The sequence below is a fragment of the Serinus canaria genome, chromosome 3 (assembly GCF_022539315.1).
Source record: "Serinus canaria isolate serCan28SL12 chromosome 3, serCan2020, whole genome shotgun sequence".
Taxonomy (NCBI): Eukaryota; Metazoa; Chordata; class Aves; order Passeriformes; family Fringillidae; genus Serinus; species Serinus canaria.
In genome coordinates this window covers 29,676,107-29,697,316 of record NC_066316.1, presented here as the reverse complement: position 1 = coordinate 29,697,316, position 21,210 = coordinate 29,676,107, and the positions used below count along the sequence as shown (strand labels likewise).

At 34.5% G+C, this 21,210-nt stretch overlaps 1 protein-coding gene across 1 annotated transcript in view; it reads right to left on the bottom strand.

Annotated features, from left to right (window-relative positions):
• The window catches only part of KIF6 (kinesin family member 6), a 150,420-nt gene that overhangs the window by 57,074 nt on the left and 72,136 nt on the right, over positions 1 to 21,210 (bottom strand). The window contains exon 14 of the mRNA XM_050972402.1: positions 2,016 to 2,118. Within this exon, the coding sequence (XP_050828359.1) occupies positions 2,016 to 2,118 (103 nt within the window). The remainder of the gene's footprint in view (positions 1 to 2,015; positions 2,119 to 21,210) is intronic.

The window sequence follows — 21,210 nt, the reverse complement described above, 5'->3', positions numbered from 1 at the left end:
TGACTAAATGCCTGTTAAAGATTGCTTCCAACTCAGCCTATTCTCTGACTCTATGATAATTATCAAACCAAGAAAATCTACCCAAAACGCCCAAAGGAAAAAATAAGACGGCTAAAAATAAGTAATTTGTGAACCAAAAACTGTTTGTGGTATGACAGAAGTGGTTATGCAACTATAAACAAAATTATTAACAAGAGAAGCCTACTTATAAAGGGAAGCTATGGTAACCTTTAAACATGTGGTGTCCACACTCCTCTTCCTGTGCAATTTGAACACTGGCTGGGTAACAGAGCTTTTGTGTAACTAGTAGTTGAAAGGCTGCATTCCAAATTACAGACTGGATTTGATACAAATCCATTCTAATGAACTCGGTAAACTTGGAGCTAAGCATCTTTGCTAAAAATGACTGCAAATGGCAGGGGAAACTGCCTGTTTCAAAGTATCAAAATTCACATTAGCACTGATTTCATCAATCAGCTGATGCCTATTAGAGAGGGGTTACACAAGGCATTAGCATGAATCTTTGTCCTTTAAGGAAAGTAAATCTATCATAGAACTTAGTAGATTCTGCTCGTCTCTTATTATATATTCTGCAACCAGAAGGAAATACTGGTTTGCTTCGTAGTAATAACATACAGAAAAAATATGAAAGAATTGTGATTGACTAGAGGAAGGGCAGAGCATGGCTCAGAACTATGTTGCTCTTATTATCATGCTATAACTATTAAGTGTTCTATTGAATAGCAACACCAGAAATGACTGCAGTGTAATCATTTATGCAGTGATGAGGCAGTGCTGTGGCATGAGCTGATAAACTGATCAGAAGAAAGGCATTGCTAGATATCCAATTTACATGGATAAATGCTTCCATATATCTAATACCTTAGCAATTTGCTTTCCAGTGGCTGAGGAATAGATCTGGTAAAAGGTCAGTTCAGAAAAGTGATAAATAGCAAGAACCTGAGTAAGTCACTAAGATGTGGAGATAATTTCTTGAGTCAATTTTACTGAAATAAATGAGTATAAGACTTGGTGTGCCTGAAAAAAATGTCTTCCATGCCTGTGAAGTAGAAAATTGTGTTAAAGAAAACAGAAGAAAGCAGAAGAAACGTGGAAAAGGAGAAAACCTCAGAACAAAAAAAAAAAAAAACTCCACAAAAACCAAACCAAACCACAACATCCCACAATCAAACAAACACCTCCTTGAACCAAACAGAAGAAAACAAATAAAATACCCCCAAGCAACTCTTAGGGAAAATGTTCATTACAAATATAGATTGAGAGATTCACTTTTGGCATCTGCAATCTCAAAGCCATGCATTTCTTTTGCATAACTAGGAGGGTTAACACTTGAAAAGCTGACAGTGAAGAAGTACTGTTATCCAGCCAACATAGACAAGTACCGGTGAGGTTTAAAATCTGTATGAAAATCCACGTTTTTAATGTTTTGCTGTTATCACTATTTTCACCAGACGTATGAAGTGTTTTGCCAACATAAAAACAAACGTGGAGGATGAAAGTATTATTTCTGTATGTGAATGCAAAACTGGCAGAAAGAAGCTAAAATCACTTGGCAAACAGGTGAGGGACACCAGACATGCATATGTTAAACATCTCCTAGCTTACTATCCAATTCGGTGCTGAAGTCAGTAAAGCATTTTTGACAATGGAAATTGCAGTAATTGATTCAGTCCCAGGGATTTTACTTCCCCTAGATAATTCTTGATCATGAATATCATTGCCACGTTGCCTCAACATGGCTGTGAAGATGAATAAAAGCAGTGGAAATATGCACTAAAATTCCTCATGCTATTTTCATTTCTATCCAGACTACTCTTCTATCACCACTCAGTGCCTTCTGAATATGAAATGTCTTAAGTAACAAAAGATGAAGGGTCTGTAACACTCCCTCAGGAGAAGCCCAGGATGTCTGGTGTAAAATTATGTGTTCCTGCCCAGACTGCTAAAGAACTCTCAGATATCTTCCCCCAGCTGTATTTTCCTATGACACCCACCTCTGCTTCAGAAGCTGTTTGTTGTCCTCAATGGTTATACTGTCAGCATGGTCCCGCTTGAAAATTTCAAAAGCTTCCTGACATCCAAGTGACATCTTTCCTCCTGCCCCAAGGTAAAAAAAAGAGAACTTTAGAGTCATCAAAAGATAGAGATTTTGCACTTATTTAAATCCTTTTTAGATAAATCTAGCAAGTCAGCCCAGGGGTCTTAAAGAGAAGAGAAGACTAAGTTTGATTTTCCACTGATCGGAAAGCATTTTTGGCAAAAGATTCCATTATTTGAAAAATTGAAAAATTTCACATCACTGGCCTAAAGTCTCAGCTCTTGAGGTACATAATTCCTCAAGATAATTTTAAATGTTCATAAATAAAACTGCACTTCAAAAATTTAAAATATGTGAAGTATTCTAAAGTGCGTGCCAGAGGTATTTTCACAACAGCACAATGCAGTTTGCTTCTGTATTTCTTCCATCTGTTTCACATAGGGCCCTAAGTATACATTAAATATTTTCAATATTCTTGGAAGAAAAAAAATCAGGCTTCTTTAATAATGCATTAGCAAATACTTTTCCATATCCTTTTAGGTAAAGAAGGAATTCTACATACACAAATGGTTGGTGCCTTTTTACATTTACAACATGGTACTTGCTTCCTTTTGTGTGCCAGAATTTCAAGACTTATTTGGCATTCAAATCTTTTAAAATTAGTCTGTATTAGTTTCAGTTCTTACTGCTGGATGATCTATATATCCAAGTAAGATATGTTGAACCTGCATTATTATTAACAAAAACATTCAAAGGCTTAAGGAGAATGAGAGCTTATGCCAGCATCTATGTTATCACCAGTACGTATACATCAATAAATAAGCAAGAAGGAAGGATGAGACTTGTACTTAAACTACAGGAATGAAGACAGTTCAGGAGCAGAAAGGAGGAGGACTCTAACACTCAAACTTTGTAAAGAATGCAAAATAGCTCCACCTTTAATTCAACCTCCAGGTTGCAACTTAAACCTCAAAAATTATATTCCTTACATTGGAATTTGATTCTCTTTTGATTTCCCCCCTTGAGTCTTTCTTTTATCCTACCCAGAAGTCTGCCTTCCTCCCTCACAGCTATCCAAGACCCCCAAATCCATTTTGAACAAGACCTGTAAAACACCCTAGGATTTCTGCTGTGCAAGAGTTTTCTCTATGTTTAATGCCAATGGACCAGCATTACCAGCAACATATGCACATATACCAGTTCTTTTCCAGGCCATCTGCTTTGTAATTTTGGTGTAAGGTTTTTCTCCTTCTCCACAGTTCCTTCTGCAGTTTCTTCTGCTTTCTTTAACACATTTTTCTTATTTCATGGGCATGAAATACCTTGTTTTCAGGGTCAGCATCACTAAGTCTTATACTCATTTACATCAGTGAAGCTGAGGCAAGAAATAGGCAAAACATGCCTAAACAGGCTATGATGTTACCCCTTACTGGTCCATAAGCTGCATTTTAAAGTAATTTGAAATATATTCTGGTGCACCTCATCATAAGTAGATCAGGATAAGTTCCCATTGACTGCAGCAAAATTTCTGTGATATAAGATACTGTTTACAGAGAAGGCTGGTAACAAAAAGTAGGACTCAGGGTTCAATGATCAGTAAAAGTGTAAAAAGATTTTTTTAAAATACAGACAAAATTTTACTCCTTTTCTGTCAAAAGAATCAGGACATCTGTTACTAATTCAAAAATTTTTAGTTGAAAATAGAACCACGGGAATGTCTGAATGGCAAAGCATGCAGAAATGCTCCACCCTTTTTGTATATGAAAATCAAAGAAAGATAGAGTGCACTATTTACTGCTGTGTGATCCAAAAGAGCAAGAGAATTCATAAAAATATTTTTTTTCTGAGGTGATGACCTGAGAGTGTAATGTTCATGTTTCATGCTTGCCTTGTAGAAAAACAGGCAGCTTTGTGAGCAAAATTTAATAGTACATTCATCCCATCTCTAGCACTAATTTTAACATGTAGCCTGAACTGACCCCATAGAATTGCTTTTGTTGCAGAAAAAGCTTGTATTAAGTGCAGAAAGCCTGGAAAAAATTCCTGATCAAGCTTAAGATAAACAATGACATGCTCTTACTCATACATAACACTGCAATGTAAAGTATTTAACTCTTCTGGCCATGTGCTGCCTTTGACAGTAAAAATAAAAAACAGTAAAGTAAGTTCAAAAAACAAAACTATTACAGTGATTATTGCTACTGCCTGGCAGAAATGCATCAAACTAAATTACAGGTAACCTGATAATAATTTTCCAGCACTAGCTTGAAAAGGCATCAAATTTTTACAGCCAAACAAAGCATACAAAAATAGATCCCCAGAACACTTTGGAATGGGAAATTTTCTGGTTTATGCCATTAATTTTAAGAAAATATAGAAAGATATGAAGCAGTAAACAAACCCATTCCATTCTGAAAATAGTATATATGGAATGAAACTTAGAAAGGACCATTGAAATTGTATTTCAGTATGATATGAGCATACATCAGCTACAGAATAATGTTGCAGTCTATGGGTAATGGCAGCGACATTTATGGAGAAAATAAGGGAAGACAAAAATGTTAATAACAGTAAAAGACTGCAAGAGACACTGAGCTTGATGGAGTAGTTGTGTTTTCATTCTGCTCAGTAGTGAAGCTTACTTCTTTTCCCTGGTTGATGTGGTATCTTCAATCATGATGTTTACATTTCCTTAAATAAACTGTAATTTCATAAAATAGCCTCACCTTCTTTAAAATGACCTCCAAGTGCCATGGTGCATTAACATTATTGGCATGCTGTTTCTCCTGGGGTTAATTCTAACAAATAAGCTCTATGTTAATTTAAACCAAGGTGTTATTGGATTTGTTTTTCTCTAGCTTTGAAATTGAAATCTATGTACAGCAATACCTACATTATATAAACAAAAACAGAATTAAGAGAAGAAACCAACGATAAAGACAAAGTTTTGGCAGGACAGTGGAATAGTTCAGCTAAAACTTCTAGAGAAAACAATTTATTTTGCTCAAAGAGCCAAAAAAATCCTCCTCTCCTTCTTAATTACCATGGCATAATGTTACAAAATAAATATTTGAAAATTCTTATCTAAGGAAGAACTATCATATCCTGCAGGATGAGAACCAGGAAACACATGTCATCAAGTCATTACAATGTGACCTGGAATAGTCATTACCATAAAAATAATTCAGAACATTGGAAAATGCATAAAATTTTCTTTCAATCACATTCATGAAACCCCAGTTGACAGGATTGCATAAAAAAGAGATAAAGTTTGCATCAACCTAATTTTAATGATACCTTTCCTGTTAGACTGTGTAACTTGGCTTGAATACTAAAACACAAATATGCCCAACTCACACAATGAGAAATTTGCAGCAAACCCATCATCATTTATAGCAAATTCACATAGCTGAAATTTTTGGTAAAATTCAGGTTCAATCCACATCATGAATTTGTGTGTTTAGGAATGTTCTCATTGAAGGTTTGATTTCAGTCTGTTCTCTGACCCAGTGAACTCTCTCAACTTTCAAATTAAACAAAACTTTGGATCAATAAGCTTCTCTGCTGAAATGTGCAAATTACATCTGTCCCACTGAATTTGCCTAAGTCAGCAGGGTGGCAGTGATGTCTCCCAAGCTCTGAACTAGATCAAGATCTGACATGACCAAGAAATAGAAAGGTTGCTGTGGTATTGATAATGGGCTAAACTCTCAAAACCAGTAATTATTCAAAATACTGTTAGCAAAAACATAATAAGGCCTTTGGATGCTGCTGATTACTTTTTAAGGTCAGAAAAGACAAAAGTGATTTAAGGACTCAGTTGTATGCCTATAGGAGGTAGAAGCCTGCATATCAGTCAAGATCCTGGCAAACATTGTGCATACTATTCTATCATTCACTAATTTAGAGATTTTAAGCATTTATTCTCTGCTGTTAAATACACAAATGCTATGTACAGCCATACTAAATACCAAATGTCAATTTTAAAGAAACTTTAATTTTAAAGGAACATGGAGGGCAGGTGTGTGATGCCCCATTGTGGTGCTGGGTCTTCAACTGCCAATAAAGAAATTATTTGGTTGAATGCTATTTTTAAATTAAATAGTATGGACTGGAATTATTCAAGGACTACACTGAGTAGGTACGAGCATGTAAGGGGATAAATATAGACCTTATTTTGTTTTTAAAAACTGTCATATACAGTTGTTGATTTACATGACCATACTGATTTTTAAATGTATCTAACACCAACAGATCCTATTGCAGCATGTATTACTGATCAAAATTTATAAATATCGGATATTTTTAAAGTACTTAGTTTAGGTTTTTTTTCGTTTTCTATTTTTTTTTCCCCATACAAATTTCAAGACTGCTCAGTCTGGAAAAGGCATTTCCAGTCTTGAGTCTGTCCACCTTTTGGTTTTTTGTTTGTTTCTCGTAAAAGGGTTATTCTTCAAAATGAGAAGATGTGCATAAAGTTTAACGCATGAAACCTACAGGAAAAATTTACATTGCTCTTCAGTTAGGTCTGGGAAAATCTGTCAAACAATAGCATGAAATTGACATCATTTCTGTCTGAAAGCGGAACCACAGTGTCTCCTCACAACACCACCCTGTAACCAGATTTTGGTCCTGGCATGAGAGCTCTGAGGAGGTTTCAGCAGCCCTGATGCCAGAGGCTGCTGGTTTAACCCACAAAAAAATTGGAAACAACTCTCCAGAAGAGAAGTATTAAGATTGCAAGTTGATCTGTTCTGAAGGAGGAACATTAGGACTGTTGACAAAAGCAAACTCTTGGGAATAACTGTTCAGACAATGTATTCTGATGAGAAAGGCATCTGCCCATGTATCTGTTTTGCAGAACTTCATTTTCAGAGTAAAAGACTTGGTCATTCCATTTTCTTTCCAATTTTACTAAGTGGTCTGTTAGACAGGAGCTGGCAACACTTCCACTGAAATCAATAGAAACAAAAAGTCCTCTTGGCTCAAGGAAAACTCTCATTCAAGTGAGGGTAGTCTGAAGAATTTCAGGATACCAACTAGCATGAATTGTGAGTCTTCATGCTTATGAAGATTGTCACCCTGTTTGGGCTAGTATGTATTTCCACATATTACCAAATAGGAACAAAGGAACAGCAAAAACTTGCAAATGAAACCAAAGAAAAATTATTTGGTAAGTCTTTGCTATAGAACTAAGGTATTAGAGGTCATGTAAGCATAATTAATTACATCTTTACCAAGATCCATCAAGATGTCATAGCCATCTGTTCAGAATGGAAAAAGATGTAACTGAGCTTGCAATAACAAATCAATAAAGAATAAATACTTACAAATAGGCAAGCAAATGGCAAAAGGATATACAACAAATACTTCCCCACTGCAATGCTCAGCTAAATTTCTCATGAAAAGCATGTGTATTACATATGTCTATCTTCACTAAACTACAATTCAAAAATGGGAAAGACATAAGACAAGGTTGCTCACAGAGCTCCTGCAGTGTTAAACAGTTTCTGGGGAAGTTAAAAGCCTTGAAGGGAAACCAGAATATTCAGATGCAATGAACTAAATAAAACTAAAACAGGCATAAATTAATTTGTCTGGCTCTGGAGGTTTTTTGTTTATTTATAGGGGAAGAAGAGGGTAAAATGAGCAATTTATTGAAACCCTGAAAATTATGAACAGCAAAGAACAATCTTGTACAGGAGCATGATGGACAGGAATCAAAGACAAACACTATTTCTAATGCAATTAATATAACTAAGAATGGGATTACTTAAAGATGATTAAAATAAAACTGAAAGCTCCTAGATATTTCATATAATGTCAATTCTGTAAAAGCCAATTTTTATGAAGTTCAACTGAAATGCTTCCAAAGAATGCAGCAACTAACTAATTACAAGAATCTCATAAGGAGTAGACTACTACATTAATTAATATTCCTCTGCAGGATTAGTAAGGAAAATATTGAATGGTATTTCAAAACCAAGGGTTAAATAAAGTATAACCTTAATTTTAAAGAAGATTAAATTGACTATTTTAAGATTGTCTAAGACCACAGAACAACAACAAAACTCTTAATGGGACATGATATCTGAATTTAATCATGCTGAATTTCTTCAGTTTCATTATTTTAAGAAATCTCAAGGGGCAGTGCAGGTATGTTTTTAACACCTCTATTTTTGCAACAAAAGTCGCTTGACTTTTAATGTCTAATGAAAGTCAGAAATGTGTTTTTAGGCCTTACTGAAATGTGGTGAGTCTGACATCAGGTTGAATCTTAGAATGATATCTATGTGTAAAGATTGAACCTATTGAAATATCGCTTCCTCATTTTCCTCTTCTGGAAAATCAGTATACCAGTTTGTCTCCCTGTGAAATGCTGCAAAGCACATTTAGAGAGAATTTCAGGATAAAAGGAAACTGTTAATAGCAACTAAATAGGGTCATGACCTCCACCTGATAGCACATATTTTCCTAGATGTCAGACTCAGTTAACAGGATCACTTTGGTCTGATTATGTTTTTTGTTTCTTACGGATTTCTCAGATATAATTTGTTGTATTTCTCAGATATAATTTTTAGTATAATTTCTCTGATTACATGGCATGGAATCAAGATGCTCTAGAATATCTGAATTAGCATTGATGATTTACAACATGCCTACTTTTGTGTTGCCTACTTATGTTAGTATATTCTCTTTAAAAATCCAGTGGCCACCAGTGTCTTCAATGCCAAAGTTGGAGCATAGAAACGAGAAAGCCGTTTAAGGCTATTTGGCAGAAACAAAATGTTTACATATCTCAGCAGTGGGGAATAAAATCGTCATGTTCTGACACAAATATTGGAGAAATATTTTGCATTTCATGTATGACACCCTGTATGCTTCAAAAGAAAAAAAATCATAATATTCATCTGCTCTTTGCAATAATTTACTTCTTTAAAGCTGCCTGTGAGATCATATTTGATTGTATAATACACACACACATTGAAAGTCCTTAATTAGTAGGTACAAAGGGAAAGCATGAAACAAAGCATGGTAGACTTGGCAGAATCTCAGTGGGTGGATATGAAGGAAAATATGAAGTCAAACCCACAAGAACTTTAGGAGACCCACCCAATGATGCTGCCACTTCTAAATAAATGAGATTCATTTCTGCATATGACAGAATCACACATTTCAGATAACTTGTCATACAACAGGATATATATGTCATACTGCATTGTGCAGTTTACATCAAACACCAGATATTACAAAGAAACTGTGCATTTCCCTTGCTTTTAAGAATCTAAATCTCTTCCCTTCAATGGTTGATGTGGTTGTAAAAGTTTTACTAAATACAAGAAAGGGCCTATATTTAGGCACTTGTGTCAACTGAAATTAGATTTGATTTAAAATCAAATTTAGACCACTGAAATTAACATGAGAATTTCAATTAAGATTGAGTAATAGCAAATTAAATTAGTTTTTACATGCTTCATGTACTTGACATGCTGTAGCAGCAACATTTGAAACTTGTTTTAGACCTGAAAAAAGGCTTTTAGGCTCAGAAACCTTTCTACCTTTTCCAACCAGATCAACATATTTATAAAAAAATAGAATAGTCTCAACATTTGCTCAATTTACATGTTTTGTGCTGTTTTGAGTGATAGATATGGTATCTAAATTCTCCTTTTCAATATATATCTCTCAATTTTAGAAGAACTACTCTGACTGGTGGATAAGAATATTTTAAGAGCTCTACAAAATGACAACCTACATCAGTGGAGTCATGACAGCTTGGACCAAATGCAAGTGAAGTTTTTTGTTAGGGACATCTGTAGACATCTGCATGTATTTTTGTTGTCTGGAGAATAATTTCTACCACCAGGCTTGCCAGTAACACCATAAACCACAAAAGAGGCACATTTCATTTTCAGAACACTTTAGGAGAGGGAAAAGAACTTGTTATAAACATCAATCTGTTTTTGGAATCTTACTGTACTTTTAATTTCATATTACATTTTAGCTTTATCTTTATTAAGATACTGAGGTTTTCTGAAGTAGAAGCCTCTATATACTACATCTTAGGTAGAAAAGGAAAAAAATCCTCTGAAGTGGGTACACCATTAAGTAGTACTATCTTAGGGCTATCTTTTTCTTTTAATATTTCATGCTATAAACTACAGAAGTCCAGGGGCCACTTCATGACAAATTAAGGTTTTTTTTCTCTCCCAGTAGGAACACCAGCACTGAATGGGGTATGCTGTGGTAGAGAGTTCAGAAAAAAAACTATGAGATAAACTTCCTGATAAGCTATTTATTTTGCCAGGCAGCAATCTAAATAAACTAATTTTAAAATTTAGTATCTGTTTATATTCAAGATGAACAGCTTTATCACTTCCATCACTTAGCTCTTTTGGAAGCTGAACATCAGCAATTAAGAAATGAGTAAAATTCATCTGTAAAATGAAAATTTGATTATTGCCCTGTCAAAGCTTTATTGAGGATCATGTCTGAGAATGAACACAGAAGCCTGTTATGTAACAATGTCCAGACTTGAAAAAACAATAGCATGACAATATAGCATTAGACATGCTATACCTCAGCATTTTTAACCTTCTTTGTGGTGAGATTGCCAGAGCAGAAGTACTGTCATACCTAAAGTATTACAGTAACTGAAGAGGAATACCAGTGGATGTAATCAGAGGATAGGTACTCTGTTGTCACATTAGGAATTTAGAAGCATTTGAGTGCAGCTCAAAAGAAACAAACACCACCTAAAGGCACATTTGAGTGAAGGATGATGGAAGGAAGTTGGCCAGAATGTTATCAGGGTCAGTGAAAGTTAGTATTGCAGTACCCCATCGGATGTATCACCTAAAAGCCTCTAAAACCTTGCATGTAGTAAATCTGGGACTTCTTATGTATGACAAAATGATAAAAGCAATAACCTCACTTCATATATCAAGACTAAAAGTAGTAAGTGGTAATTATTGTCTTTGGTTTAGATGGCTTGAAGGAATAAAAACAAGCTTGAGAAATTTCATTAATACTACAGAAATATTTCTGGAATTCAAACAAATATCTCTGTTTATTCCTCTTGGCACAGGCACTCATCATAGAAGACTGAGAAACATTTGAAAAAACCCAAGCCATAGGATTCTAATAACCCATCTGACCTAGAAGCAATGCTTAAAATATCTGTATTTTAAATTGAAAGTGTAAGTAAAACCAGGAATGTTAAATTCTCCAACTAGTACTATCATTATCACCTGAAATACAATCCTTAACGTCCACTGTTGTTGTGAAAATAGCCACTCAAATATATAAATATCTCTAGGTTTTGAATTAATAAGACTGAATGTGAGAGTTCCCCACTGCCAGTTCTGCAATCATCAAATAGCTAAAAAAGGATTACTCTTTACTACATTATATGTCTAACTCTTTGCAGCCAGATCTCAAAGCCTCTTCCTTTCAATCCAGAGCTTCACCTGGACCTTTTCCTCTTTGCACATTCATCTTTGGAGCATGATACATGCACTCTAGAATGAAGAACATCTTTTATGTCTAACTACAGTACTGCTCCCAAGGAGAACCAAGAAGGAATATAAATGGGAATGGAGGAGGAATACATTCATTAAAAATTAGTTTGCCCCCTGACAGTCTCAGGCCTGCTACAGTTAGGGGGATCACATTGGCCATGAACAATATTTATGCTATTACTGCTGTAAAGAGTTGGAGTGAGTTTTTTTTTGTTGTTGTTGTTAAATATATCTTCATGGATTTTAATGAAGAACTACTACTACTTAATGAAAAGAAACTTCTGTTTTGAGCTTAGAGTCCTAAAACTATGAGTGCTTTAAAATTAGTGGACAATTAATTCCTACTCTCCCATATCCTCAAGGTAAAATCCCACCAAACTGGGATTAAGAAGGGATTAAGATACCTTCTTTGAGAGCAGGTCTGCTGCAGAGAGTGAATTTATATCATAACAAAGGGAGAATGAATAGCCAGAGAGAGCTAAGACCTCATAAATGCCACAAAGTTGACCAAAAGATCTGTGCTATTCATGTTAATTTTTGTCTTCAGAGTAAACATTAGAAATAACTGGGTTGGGGTTTACAAACATAGTTTTGAAACAGAAGTGCACATATTAACTCCAAATTCAATCCCTGAAAACTCAACATGCTAAAGTTAATTCAAATTTTGGATGAAGCTTCCATCTTAAATTGTCCCTAAAGGCAGGAACTGCCTTTTGCCCTGTAGTTGTGGGTTAGTGTGGCCTATCCCTTTAAAATAAGTCCTGCTTCCATAACAACAAATTACCACATTCAGCAAAATAATTATTCATTGTCTTCCTGTGGAGCAACCATTCCCCATGATATAAAAGTCAGATGTGATACTGGAGTGTGGTAAAATAAACCTATAATTTGGCAACATCTACTTGCTTATAATAATTCACAAAATATTTGTCTTTCAGAAATCTATTCATGCATCTTAAGCAATTTCTTGACCATTTTTTGTCTCATGGGTGGGTGCCTATTTATAGAAATATATAAATTCCATGAGCCTTTGAAAAATTATAGTGATTCCAAATCCCTTACTATTAGATGTATATTTGCACTACATGATTACACATTTTTTCCATCCTCAACAGTGATAATGGAAAGCAAATTAATTTAGAAGCTAAATTCCTGATCCTACAAACAAAGAGGTGCAGATATTTTTCCCCCAAGTACACTCATGGCAATTGAAGAGACAGCCAACATTTGTACACAATAAACATATGGATAGCAGAAAGACATAAAGCCTTTCTTGCTCCTGAGAATAAACAAGTGAAACTCCCCCCTACCCCACCCAAAACTAGGACATCTTCATTATTCAAAATACAAATTATTTTTCTTTTATACAGCACACATACAATTGCACAATTACATTTGACATAACCTAAATATGTTCTCTTCAGAGAGCTGCTCACGCTAATTTCTCAGCTTTATTTACTCTGCCTATAGACTCCACAGAAAATAAAAAGAGAAAAGTAAAACTTTGCTACGATGCCTAACATGTCTCTAACATGTCTATTGTATTAAAATTGAGAGTAATCATAATTAAAAATAAACTAATCTGGGTTCTCAGGAATTATAATTATTGACTTCTATTTCTGTGATTCAAAAAACTCTCATTTTAATCAAAAGTGATGACATTCTTGTACCAGAGATATTAAAGGCAAAATTGATTGGTCACGGAAACAAGAATACCCTGTTGTCTCTCTGGCTCATGATACCACAGAGTTTTTCTGGTGAAAATTCAATAGTCTCGGAAGCTATTTGAGGGAACTTCTCTTACCAAAAAAACAAAACTAAATGAAAAACCCAATAATGTAATATAAAGTATTTGAATCAAATTCTGTTTCATATCGGCACAATTCCCACTGTGAAAAGAAAGTTCTTTCAATTCCTTTTTAACCAAAATTTGTAACCAACTGAACTATATAATTAACTTGCAACAAAGGATCAAAAGATAATTTTTGAACCAATAACCTCTGTAGCTCTAAATCTGCTTATGTCAGGACATAGAATTAAAAGCAGCTTTGCCCCTTGAAAATCTGTTGAAATAAGTGACTATCACTAGAAAAATAGCATAATTCTTCCTGAAAGCCGAGTACACTATGTTTATTTGATGGCTTTAAACCACTTGTTTTCCTGAAGATCAAAAGGGGACAATAAATTATGGACATTCCTTGTCATTCAAGCTTACTACAATATTAAATGTGCTGTATCAGAGCCATGAGCTCTTGTATCAGGCTTTAGTTAATTAAATAAACCTGCTGAAAATCCAAAGGATATATTCCCTGAACTCTTTTTCTTCTGTATTCCTTAATGCAAAATTGTTTGAGCAGTTCTAATACAAAGCTATGACATTCTTTTGTTTCCAGCCACTGGTCATTATTCAAACTGATGTCACTCTCTCTGTGTACACTTAAAGATTAAAGGAAATTTCTGAAATATTTAGAATGAATTCTCCCCAGAATTATAGCTGGATGTAAATGGCATAAATAAAGAGTGCTGATCAAAGTGGGGAGGTATGGCAGAAGAAAACGTTCTTAATAAAATATCCAATAATTTTAACAGAACTTTCTCAGCCCAGTCTGAGTGCTTGTCTCTCTTTTACTGAGCAAGTAGAGACAGATTTGCATGTAGCTCACCCTCAGAATTTATAATAAATATCAAACATACCATACATTTGCCCATGCTAGTATAGAATTTTAAGTAGCCAGCACAGTCTAGAGTTTCAGCAAAGCTTCGCATTTCAAACAAATAAGCTATCAATGAAAAGAAATAATTTCAAGAACTTAGTTTGGATAGTTATGCTGACTAAAAATGAAGAGTCAAGACTTCCAAGATTTCATATTTGTTTCTGCATCTAATTCACTGTCTTACTTTCACAAATCGTTTCAATTGCTCCTCAATGTTAGAAAAATAAGGTTTTGCTCTTACAGATGGCCTTTGAACATGAAATCTCAAAGTGATCAAGGAAGATAAGCCACTCTTAATTTATATCACAGTTGAAGAAAGTGATTCAGAGAGATGAGGTCACTTGTGTAAGTTCACAAACTTAGTAAATAATAAAGATTGAAATGAAAACCAGATGCCCTGCATCTCAGTGTAGGATCTTATTCAATGCAATGTATTGCCTCTATAATGCAGTGGAAAGCTGAGTTGCTTTATGACAAAAAACAAGAATAAGCCAGCTAACAACCTCTGTTAGACAACCCACTTTATCACAAGCATCCAGTGAAAAATCAGAAACATGCAAAGGTAAATGTTAACAGGAGTTTGTACATTATTTTTACAAAGAAATTTAATTTCTTTTGGAATAATTGGAGTGGCACAAGTAGTCAAAGGGCACAACTGCTAACAACATCTGTCTAAAGCTTGTCTGCTTAAGCAAAATAAAGTGAACATTACAAAACCAAAAAAATAGATGATTGTATGAAGAATAAAATATAAAATGAACTAAATATGAAAAGGGAAAGGTAAAGATTTCACTCGCCCAAAATTTACAGCAGCTGCTGTTTATGACATAGCAAGTACAGCCTGTGCCACTTGGGAAAGGTTTACATGTTTGCTTATCTTTACTTATGCTTTAATTATTGTTTTGAACTGCTTCCAAAGCATTTTCTCCTGTCTCTTCATCCACTAGCAGAATCTTTAATGACTGGATAAAACTCTACATAGAAAAATGGTTATATAAAGCTGGTTTATATTTGTCATTGTGTAGTAATTAACTACATCTATTATTAAAATATATATTCTGATTTCTTGATTATCTGTGAAATTTTCAGCTTTTTTCTGAAATTAAGATTTTTTTCTAAGTATTTACTTTGCTTTCTGAAGTTTAGAATTTTGTAATATTATTTATAAAAAAATGGAAATTTTAAAATTTTGTCCAAGGCTTTTATTTGATACATCACACTGTAACTCATTGCTACTACATTACTCAATGTACTTTTTCTCTCTTAGCAACTCTGAAATAGCTCCTCATTAGCAACAACCCTTAAAAATTATTTGATGCAAACCAGCTTCTGACTACCGCTTTTCAAGCATCTGAAAAATATCAATGATTTGACCCTGAGATTAAGGGTTTAGGATGATGAAGGCTGTGTTTATATTATTGGCAGATATCCAGCACTACATTATAATGCAGGCATTTTTATTGAAATATTAAGGTTAGTAACTTTAAGAGAGTAGGCAAAAAAACCCCAGAAACCCAAAACCCAAAAAAGGCCACAAATAACCAAAAAACAAAACAAAAAATCTCAACCAACCAACCAAAAAAAAAAAAAAAAAAAAAAAAACCAAACCAAAACAACCCCAAAACCAAAGCAAGCCAAAAAAGAACCAGAGGAAAAAACTGTAGTTTAAATCCAGCAAGTTAGACCAGAAAAAGATGAACTTGGAATAGCTTGCAAAAATAGCACCTGACCAGTCAGATAACATGTTTATATTTTTAGCAGAATATGTTTAATATTACATCAACTCATGTATCCTTTATATCTGAAAACGATACCTGCAACATCTGTTCTCTTTTTATTTTTTTTTTTTAATGACAATAAGCAGAAGTTTTACAAAATCTCAGGTTGCTAATAGGTCCTTTTAATATGAGTGGTCATACAACACGTTCTCTTCTATCTCAACTACTTTGTGGCTGCCTTGCTAGTAAACACTAAACAGACATAAAATAGTCCATGGTTAAATGGACTGTAATAAATATAATGGTTTCATATTTATGTGCAGCTATGGTCAATACATTTTTAATATTATTTTTACTATATAAATAAACTATCAATTTCAAAAAAAGAAAATATATAACACTGTTGTGACTATTTCTAGAAAAAATGGAGTTTGATAATTTGTGCCTTCTTCTCAGAGGCTTTTAAGGGTGATCTTTCCTCTACCACTTAACATCCCTCTTTACACTTTCTCTCCTTAAGTCCACATTTTGCAAAAAGCAGATTCCAGGAAATGAAGTTACTTGTTTGGATAAAACTGCCAAAGCCACTTCCTGTACGCACTTGGCAGAAAAGTTTGGGGAAAAAAAAGTCTTATGACATTTTTCAATCTAACCAAGCTGGACATTCCATTCAGCCACACAAAACCTCAATTTAGCCCCAGAACTGTACACCAGTAGTACATATTTAACCACTCAAAGCATTGCAGTCCAGTAATAATAAATTCATTTTTACATTTCTCAGGAGAAATAGTATCAAACAGGTTCCAAACAAAAAATACACTGACTACTTCATCCATGCATGACCTGATACTATTGCATTTTTTTCCATTTTGCTTTTTTTCCTCCCCTCTCTCTGTACAGCCTCACATATGATGCACTGTAAAGAGTCACTTATGAAATCCTGCAGAGAGCCCATTCATTGGAACATGACATAACATAGTCATTGTTATTCTTGGCACTGACACTCTTAATGCCTCATTCAGAGGCAGATAAAAAAGGAAGTTTTAATGAGAAAGCCTCTATAACAAACACTTGGGCTGCTGCAACAGGAAATCATGAAATACATGATGCTCATCAGATGAGCTGAACAGGTTGTCAATGACTGAATCATAATTTTTTGGACTTTGTTAATAGGGGTGTTACCAGATCTTGCTCTGCATAATGTCTATTACGACAAAATAAGGTCTTTGACTGTATCAACACAGTTTTTCCAAACCAAGAGTTTAAAAGTATCAATAAAGACAAAAAAATCTGCTATTAATCTGGCTGCTTTGACTCCAGACCAATCTTCTTCCTCTTAAAGACCAACAAATTTACCAAAGGGATCACAATTATATATGCATCAGTTTAAAACTGTACCTCTTCTTCCTACAGCACTATTAATTTAAGGAAGCTCTGTTAAATCTAAAATGTGACTCCTCTGAGGCCAGTGTCTTTGAACCTTCAGTTCTTTTTGGGTGCTACAGGTCAATTAAGAATGACAAGCAGCCACATCCCAACTATTGTTTCCATTTTAATGCATGTGTAATTTCAAAACACCTATTACTGTCTTGTCTCTCTGCCTGTTTTCTATTCAATAACTCTCTTGGGTTCACTTTTAATTTCTAGTACCTTAGCTTTTCCTTCCCTTGAATCTGCAGTCTGTCTCATTTCTGATCTCATTCAGAGCTTCATTAGGAACACATCCTAAGCCACAAATATTTTTGCTCCTTTCTACCTTATTTATAAAAGAGAACTCCAATCCATACCTGCCCATTCCTTTTTTCCTCTTCCAAATAATCTTATTCCTCACAGAGTTCAGACTGTCAAGTGTGAGGTACAATAACTATTGTAGTATCAATTGCTTCCACTGTCTACTCCTACTACAGTTTCCTGGCAGACACAGTATTTTCACAAGAAAGACAAAAGTAGTATTCAGAAACACATTTGCTATTTGTAACCAGCTCATGGTCTCTTAATTTATTCCATTAAGCAGATTAAAAAGATTCGTGACATTTGAATTAAAAAGTCCAGAAACTGAGTGTAAGACAGAATAAAAGACCAATCATCTTTTCATTTTTTTCATTGAGTGCCCCTCCATAGTTTTAGACATTATCATAGAAATTTTCAACCCAGTATTAAAAGTTATTTTACTCAAAAAGTTCAAGACATGACTCAATTTACCCAAGCTTTCTTCCCCTAAATACAAATGCAATGATTTAGTATTAAGAGCTACAGTTAACAAGTTCAGCCATAGGAATATAAAAATGTACATCTTCTCTCATGGTTGGCACCCTTCAATCTAGTCCTTCTTTTTAAAAATTTGGAGAAAATCAGACTTTTAAGTGTGCAAAACAAGAAAAACTCTAGGGCAGCTCATGAGAATGCCAACAGTGATGACATTTCTGAAACAATAGCCTGACCACAGATCTTCCCTTTTGTAATAGATGCAACTTGTAAGAGTGTTTCCTAAAAAGGCAGGTCCCAAATGACTGACATTTCTAGCCAAAGGCTTAATTTGAGAAATATTGTAGAGCTGTGCCATTATATATATATGCAGAAATCATTTCTATTTAACAGACAAGCAGATACTTTTTATACCAAATTAAATTTCAAACCAGTTTAAATTTGTAGCTCTACGCAGAGTACACTGCAGGAATCAAACCTAGGGCAACAAATGCATGAAAGGCTGAAGCAAAATAATTTATTTGGAAAAAGCTCTATTCATTCAGGGCTTGTCAGTCACAGATTAAAACACGCCTATTTATTGGAGTCTAAAATACCACAAAGTTGTATTACAAACCTCAAGTAAACTTTCTCTTCAAGAATGGTGATGTACATTCTGAGTAGTTCTTCCCATTTTCCCATAATGCTGCATAATTTTGTGGATTGAAGTGGATATGTTAATATCCCAATCTCAAAGAAGCATTTGTCAAAATTTTTAATCAAAATCAAACAGGCCACATCCCAAAATATAACTATTCCAGGCAATCTTAAAGTTCAGAAATCCCTATAAGGGCTTTCTTTTTTTTTAGTTTGAAAAATACCTTAATTTTTATATCCAGTTTTATTTACCATTAAAGCACTCTAAGTCATCCCTAAGAGCTGCAACAACTTACAAGGGAAGTTAGACATGGGAAAGAAATTCTCTAGACTTAACCTTGGTTCTTCAAACAGTAAGAATAAATAGATTAAAGTTATAATTCACAGAGTATCAAAACATTACATGAGTGTTTGATATATGATTGGGTCCAACTGACATCATAGGGAGCTAACAACGTGCCCACAGAGATCAACACCATTAGGGTGTTTATAGACACCCTAACTATAACTCCTGCTTGGACATGCAATGATACAATGGACCTCATGACTGCCTTGGACCTATTTTTCTAAGCACTTATCCTTTTTCTGATTAACTTGGCTTTACAGGCTTTGTGCCCAAACTCAGGATTCCTCCCAAGAGTTGGAGATTATTTACCTTAAGTTATTCTTGTTCGGGCATGTGGATGTTTTGATCATCAGGCCAAGTTGTTGAGCTCAGAAAACAAACATGTAAAAGGCTGAGCTATAAATGTCTAAATACTTATCATTTTAAATATGCACATGACACATCAGAAAACAGAAGGGAATTGGCTACATACATATCCAGAATTATGACAGTAAGTTAAAACAGGAAGAAATAATACATCTTGTGCTTTTGCATTTAATCTAAACAACTAAGTAACAGATATCAAGAAAAAAACCAAACTGAACCAAAAGTTATCAATCAGCATTTATGCAGGGTTTTTACCCTTCTTGTGAATTATCTGGCTTTGGAAGAGATGCACGTATTTCTAGCACTTTTATGCCCAGGAGGTGGTGCTGCTGTCCATTTTGACAGTGACACAGGAACATGTCCTCTTTGTATTCCCTATATTATTGAGACACACATATGGAGAAAGTGGTTTGATTTCTGTTGAGGACTAGGGGAAAAAACCACCAGTGTCTTCCTCAAATATAGTGTAAATCACAGATACATAGAATTGTTATAGTTGGAAAAGATCTCTAAGGTCATTTAAGTCCAAGATCAAGATCTCTAAGTCTAACAGTCAACCAAGCACCACCACCATGTTCACAACTAAACCATATCCAACTGCTGTATCCACACTTTTTTTGGACTCTTCCAGGGATAGAGACTCCACCACTCCCCTACCCAGCCTATTGCTACGCTCAACAACCCTTTATGACTAAATTTTTTTCCTAATATCCAATATCCTGCTGGCACAACTTGAGGCCATTTTCTCTTATCCTGTCACTTTTTACCTGAGAGAATAGGTTAACCCCCACCTCATTACAACCTCTTTTCAAGTAGATGTAGAGAGCAATAAGGTCTACCCTGAACCTCCTTTTCTCCAGGCTTAACAACCTCAGATACCTCAGCTGTTCCTCATAAGACTTGTGCTTCAAATACATAAAAAATATGAAAGAAATTAATATCTCAATTTAGATTTTTGAGAAAGTTTATTGTGATTTCCAGCATAATAAACTGATGTTCTGAAAGGCTTTTATCTAGGTAGTAGAAAGGCTAAAATGGCAGCAGAAAGCAATAGTGACATTATAATATGCATAATAAAATAAACTGCAGAAGCCTTCAAACACAGCATCTGATATTAACAGCACCAGATTTTAAGATTATATGTCTACATTAGTTTTGGCTAGAGCTGGACTTCAGAATGCTGTTTCTGAGATGATCTTTATTTTAAGGAATTACAGGGTTACAATAAACATTACAATAGCTAAGATAGCAACCATAAGCAAGTAAAGTAACATGAACATGCAGCAGCAGTTCAAGGGCCATGAGATGACCAAAATAAGAAGGCTTGAGACAATTATAGTCAAGACACATTAAAGACTGAGAATACTGGTTATAGAAGATTCTTGGACATTAGTATGGTGATTAGGAAACAGTAAAAGATGAAGTTTAATTTTATTTGTATGAGGGTTTAGTAAAAGTATGCTGAAAATCAGGAAGGGGCTCACAGTTTGATAGGGCTATTTGTACAAGTATTTAGCATAGTATCATTAAAAAAAAGAGACAAAAAAATCTTTCTGCAAATTTTTTGCTCAATCATCACCAAATTACTCACCTCTAGGAAGAATATTACCAGGGAAAATGGAAAACAGAGAAACTATTAAAGGAG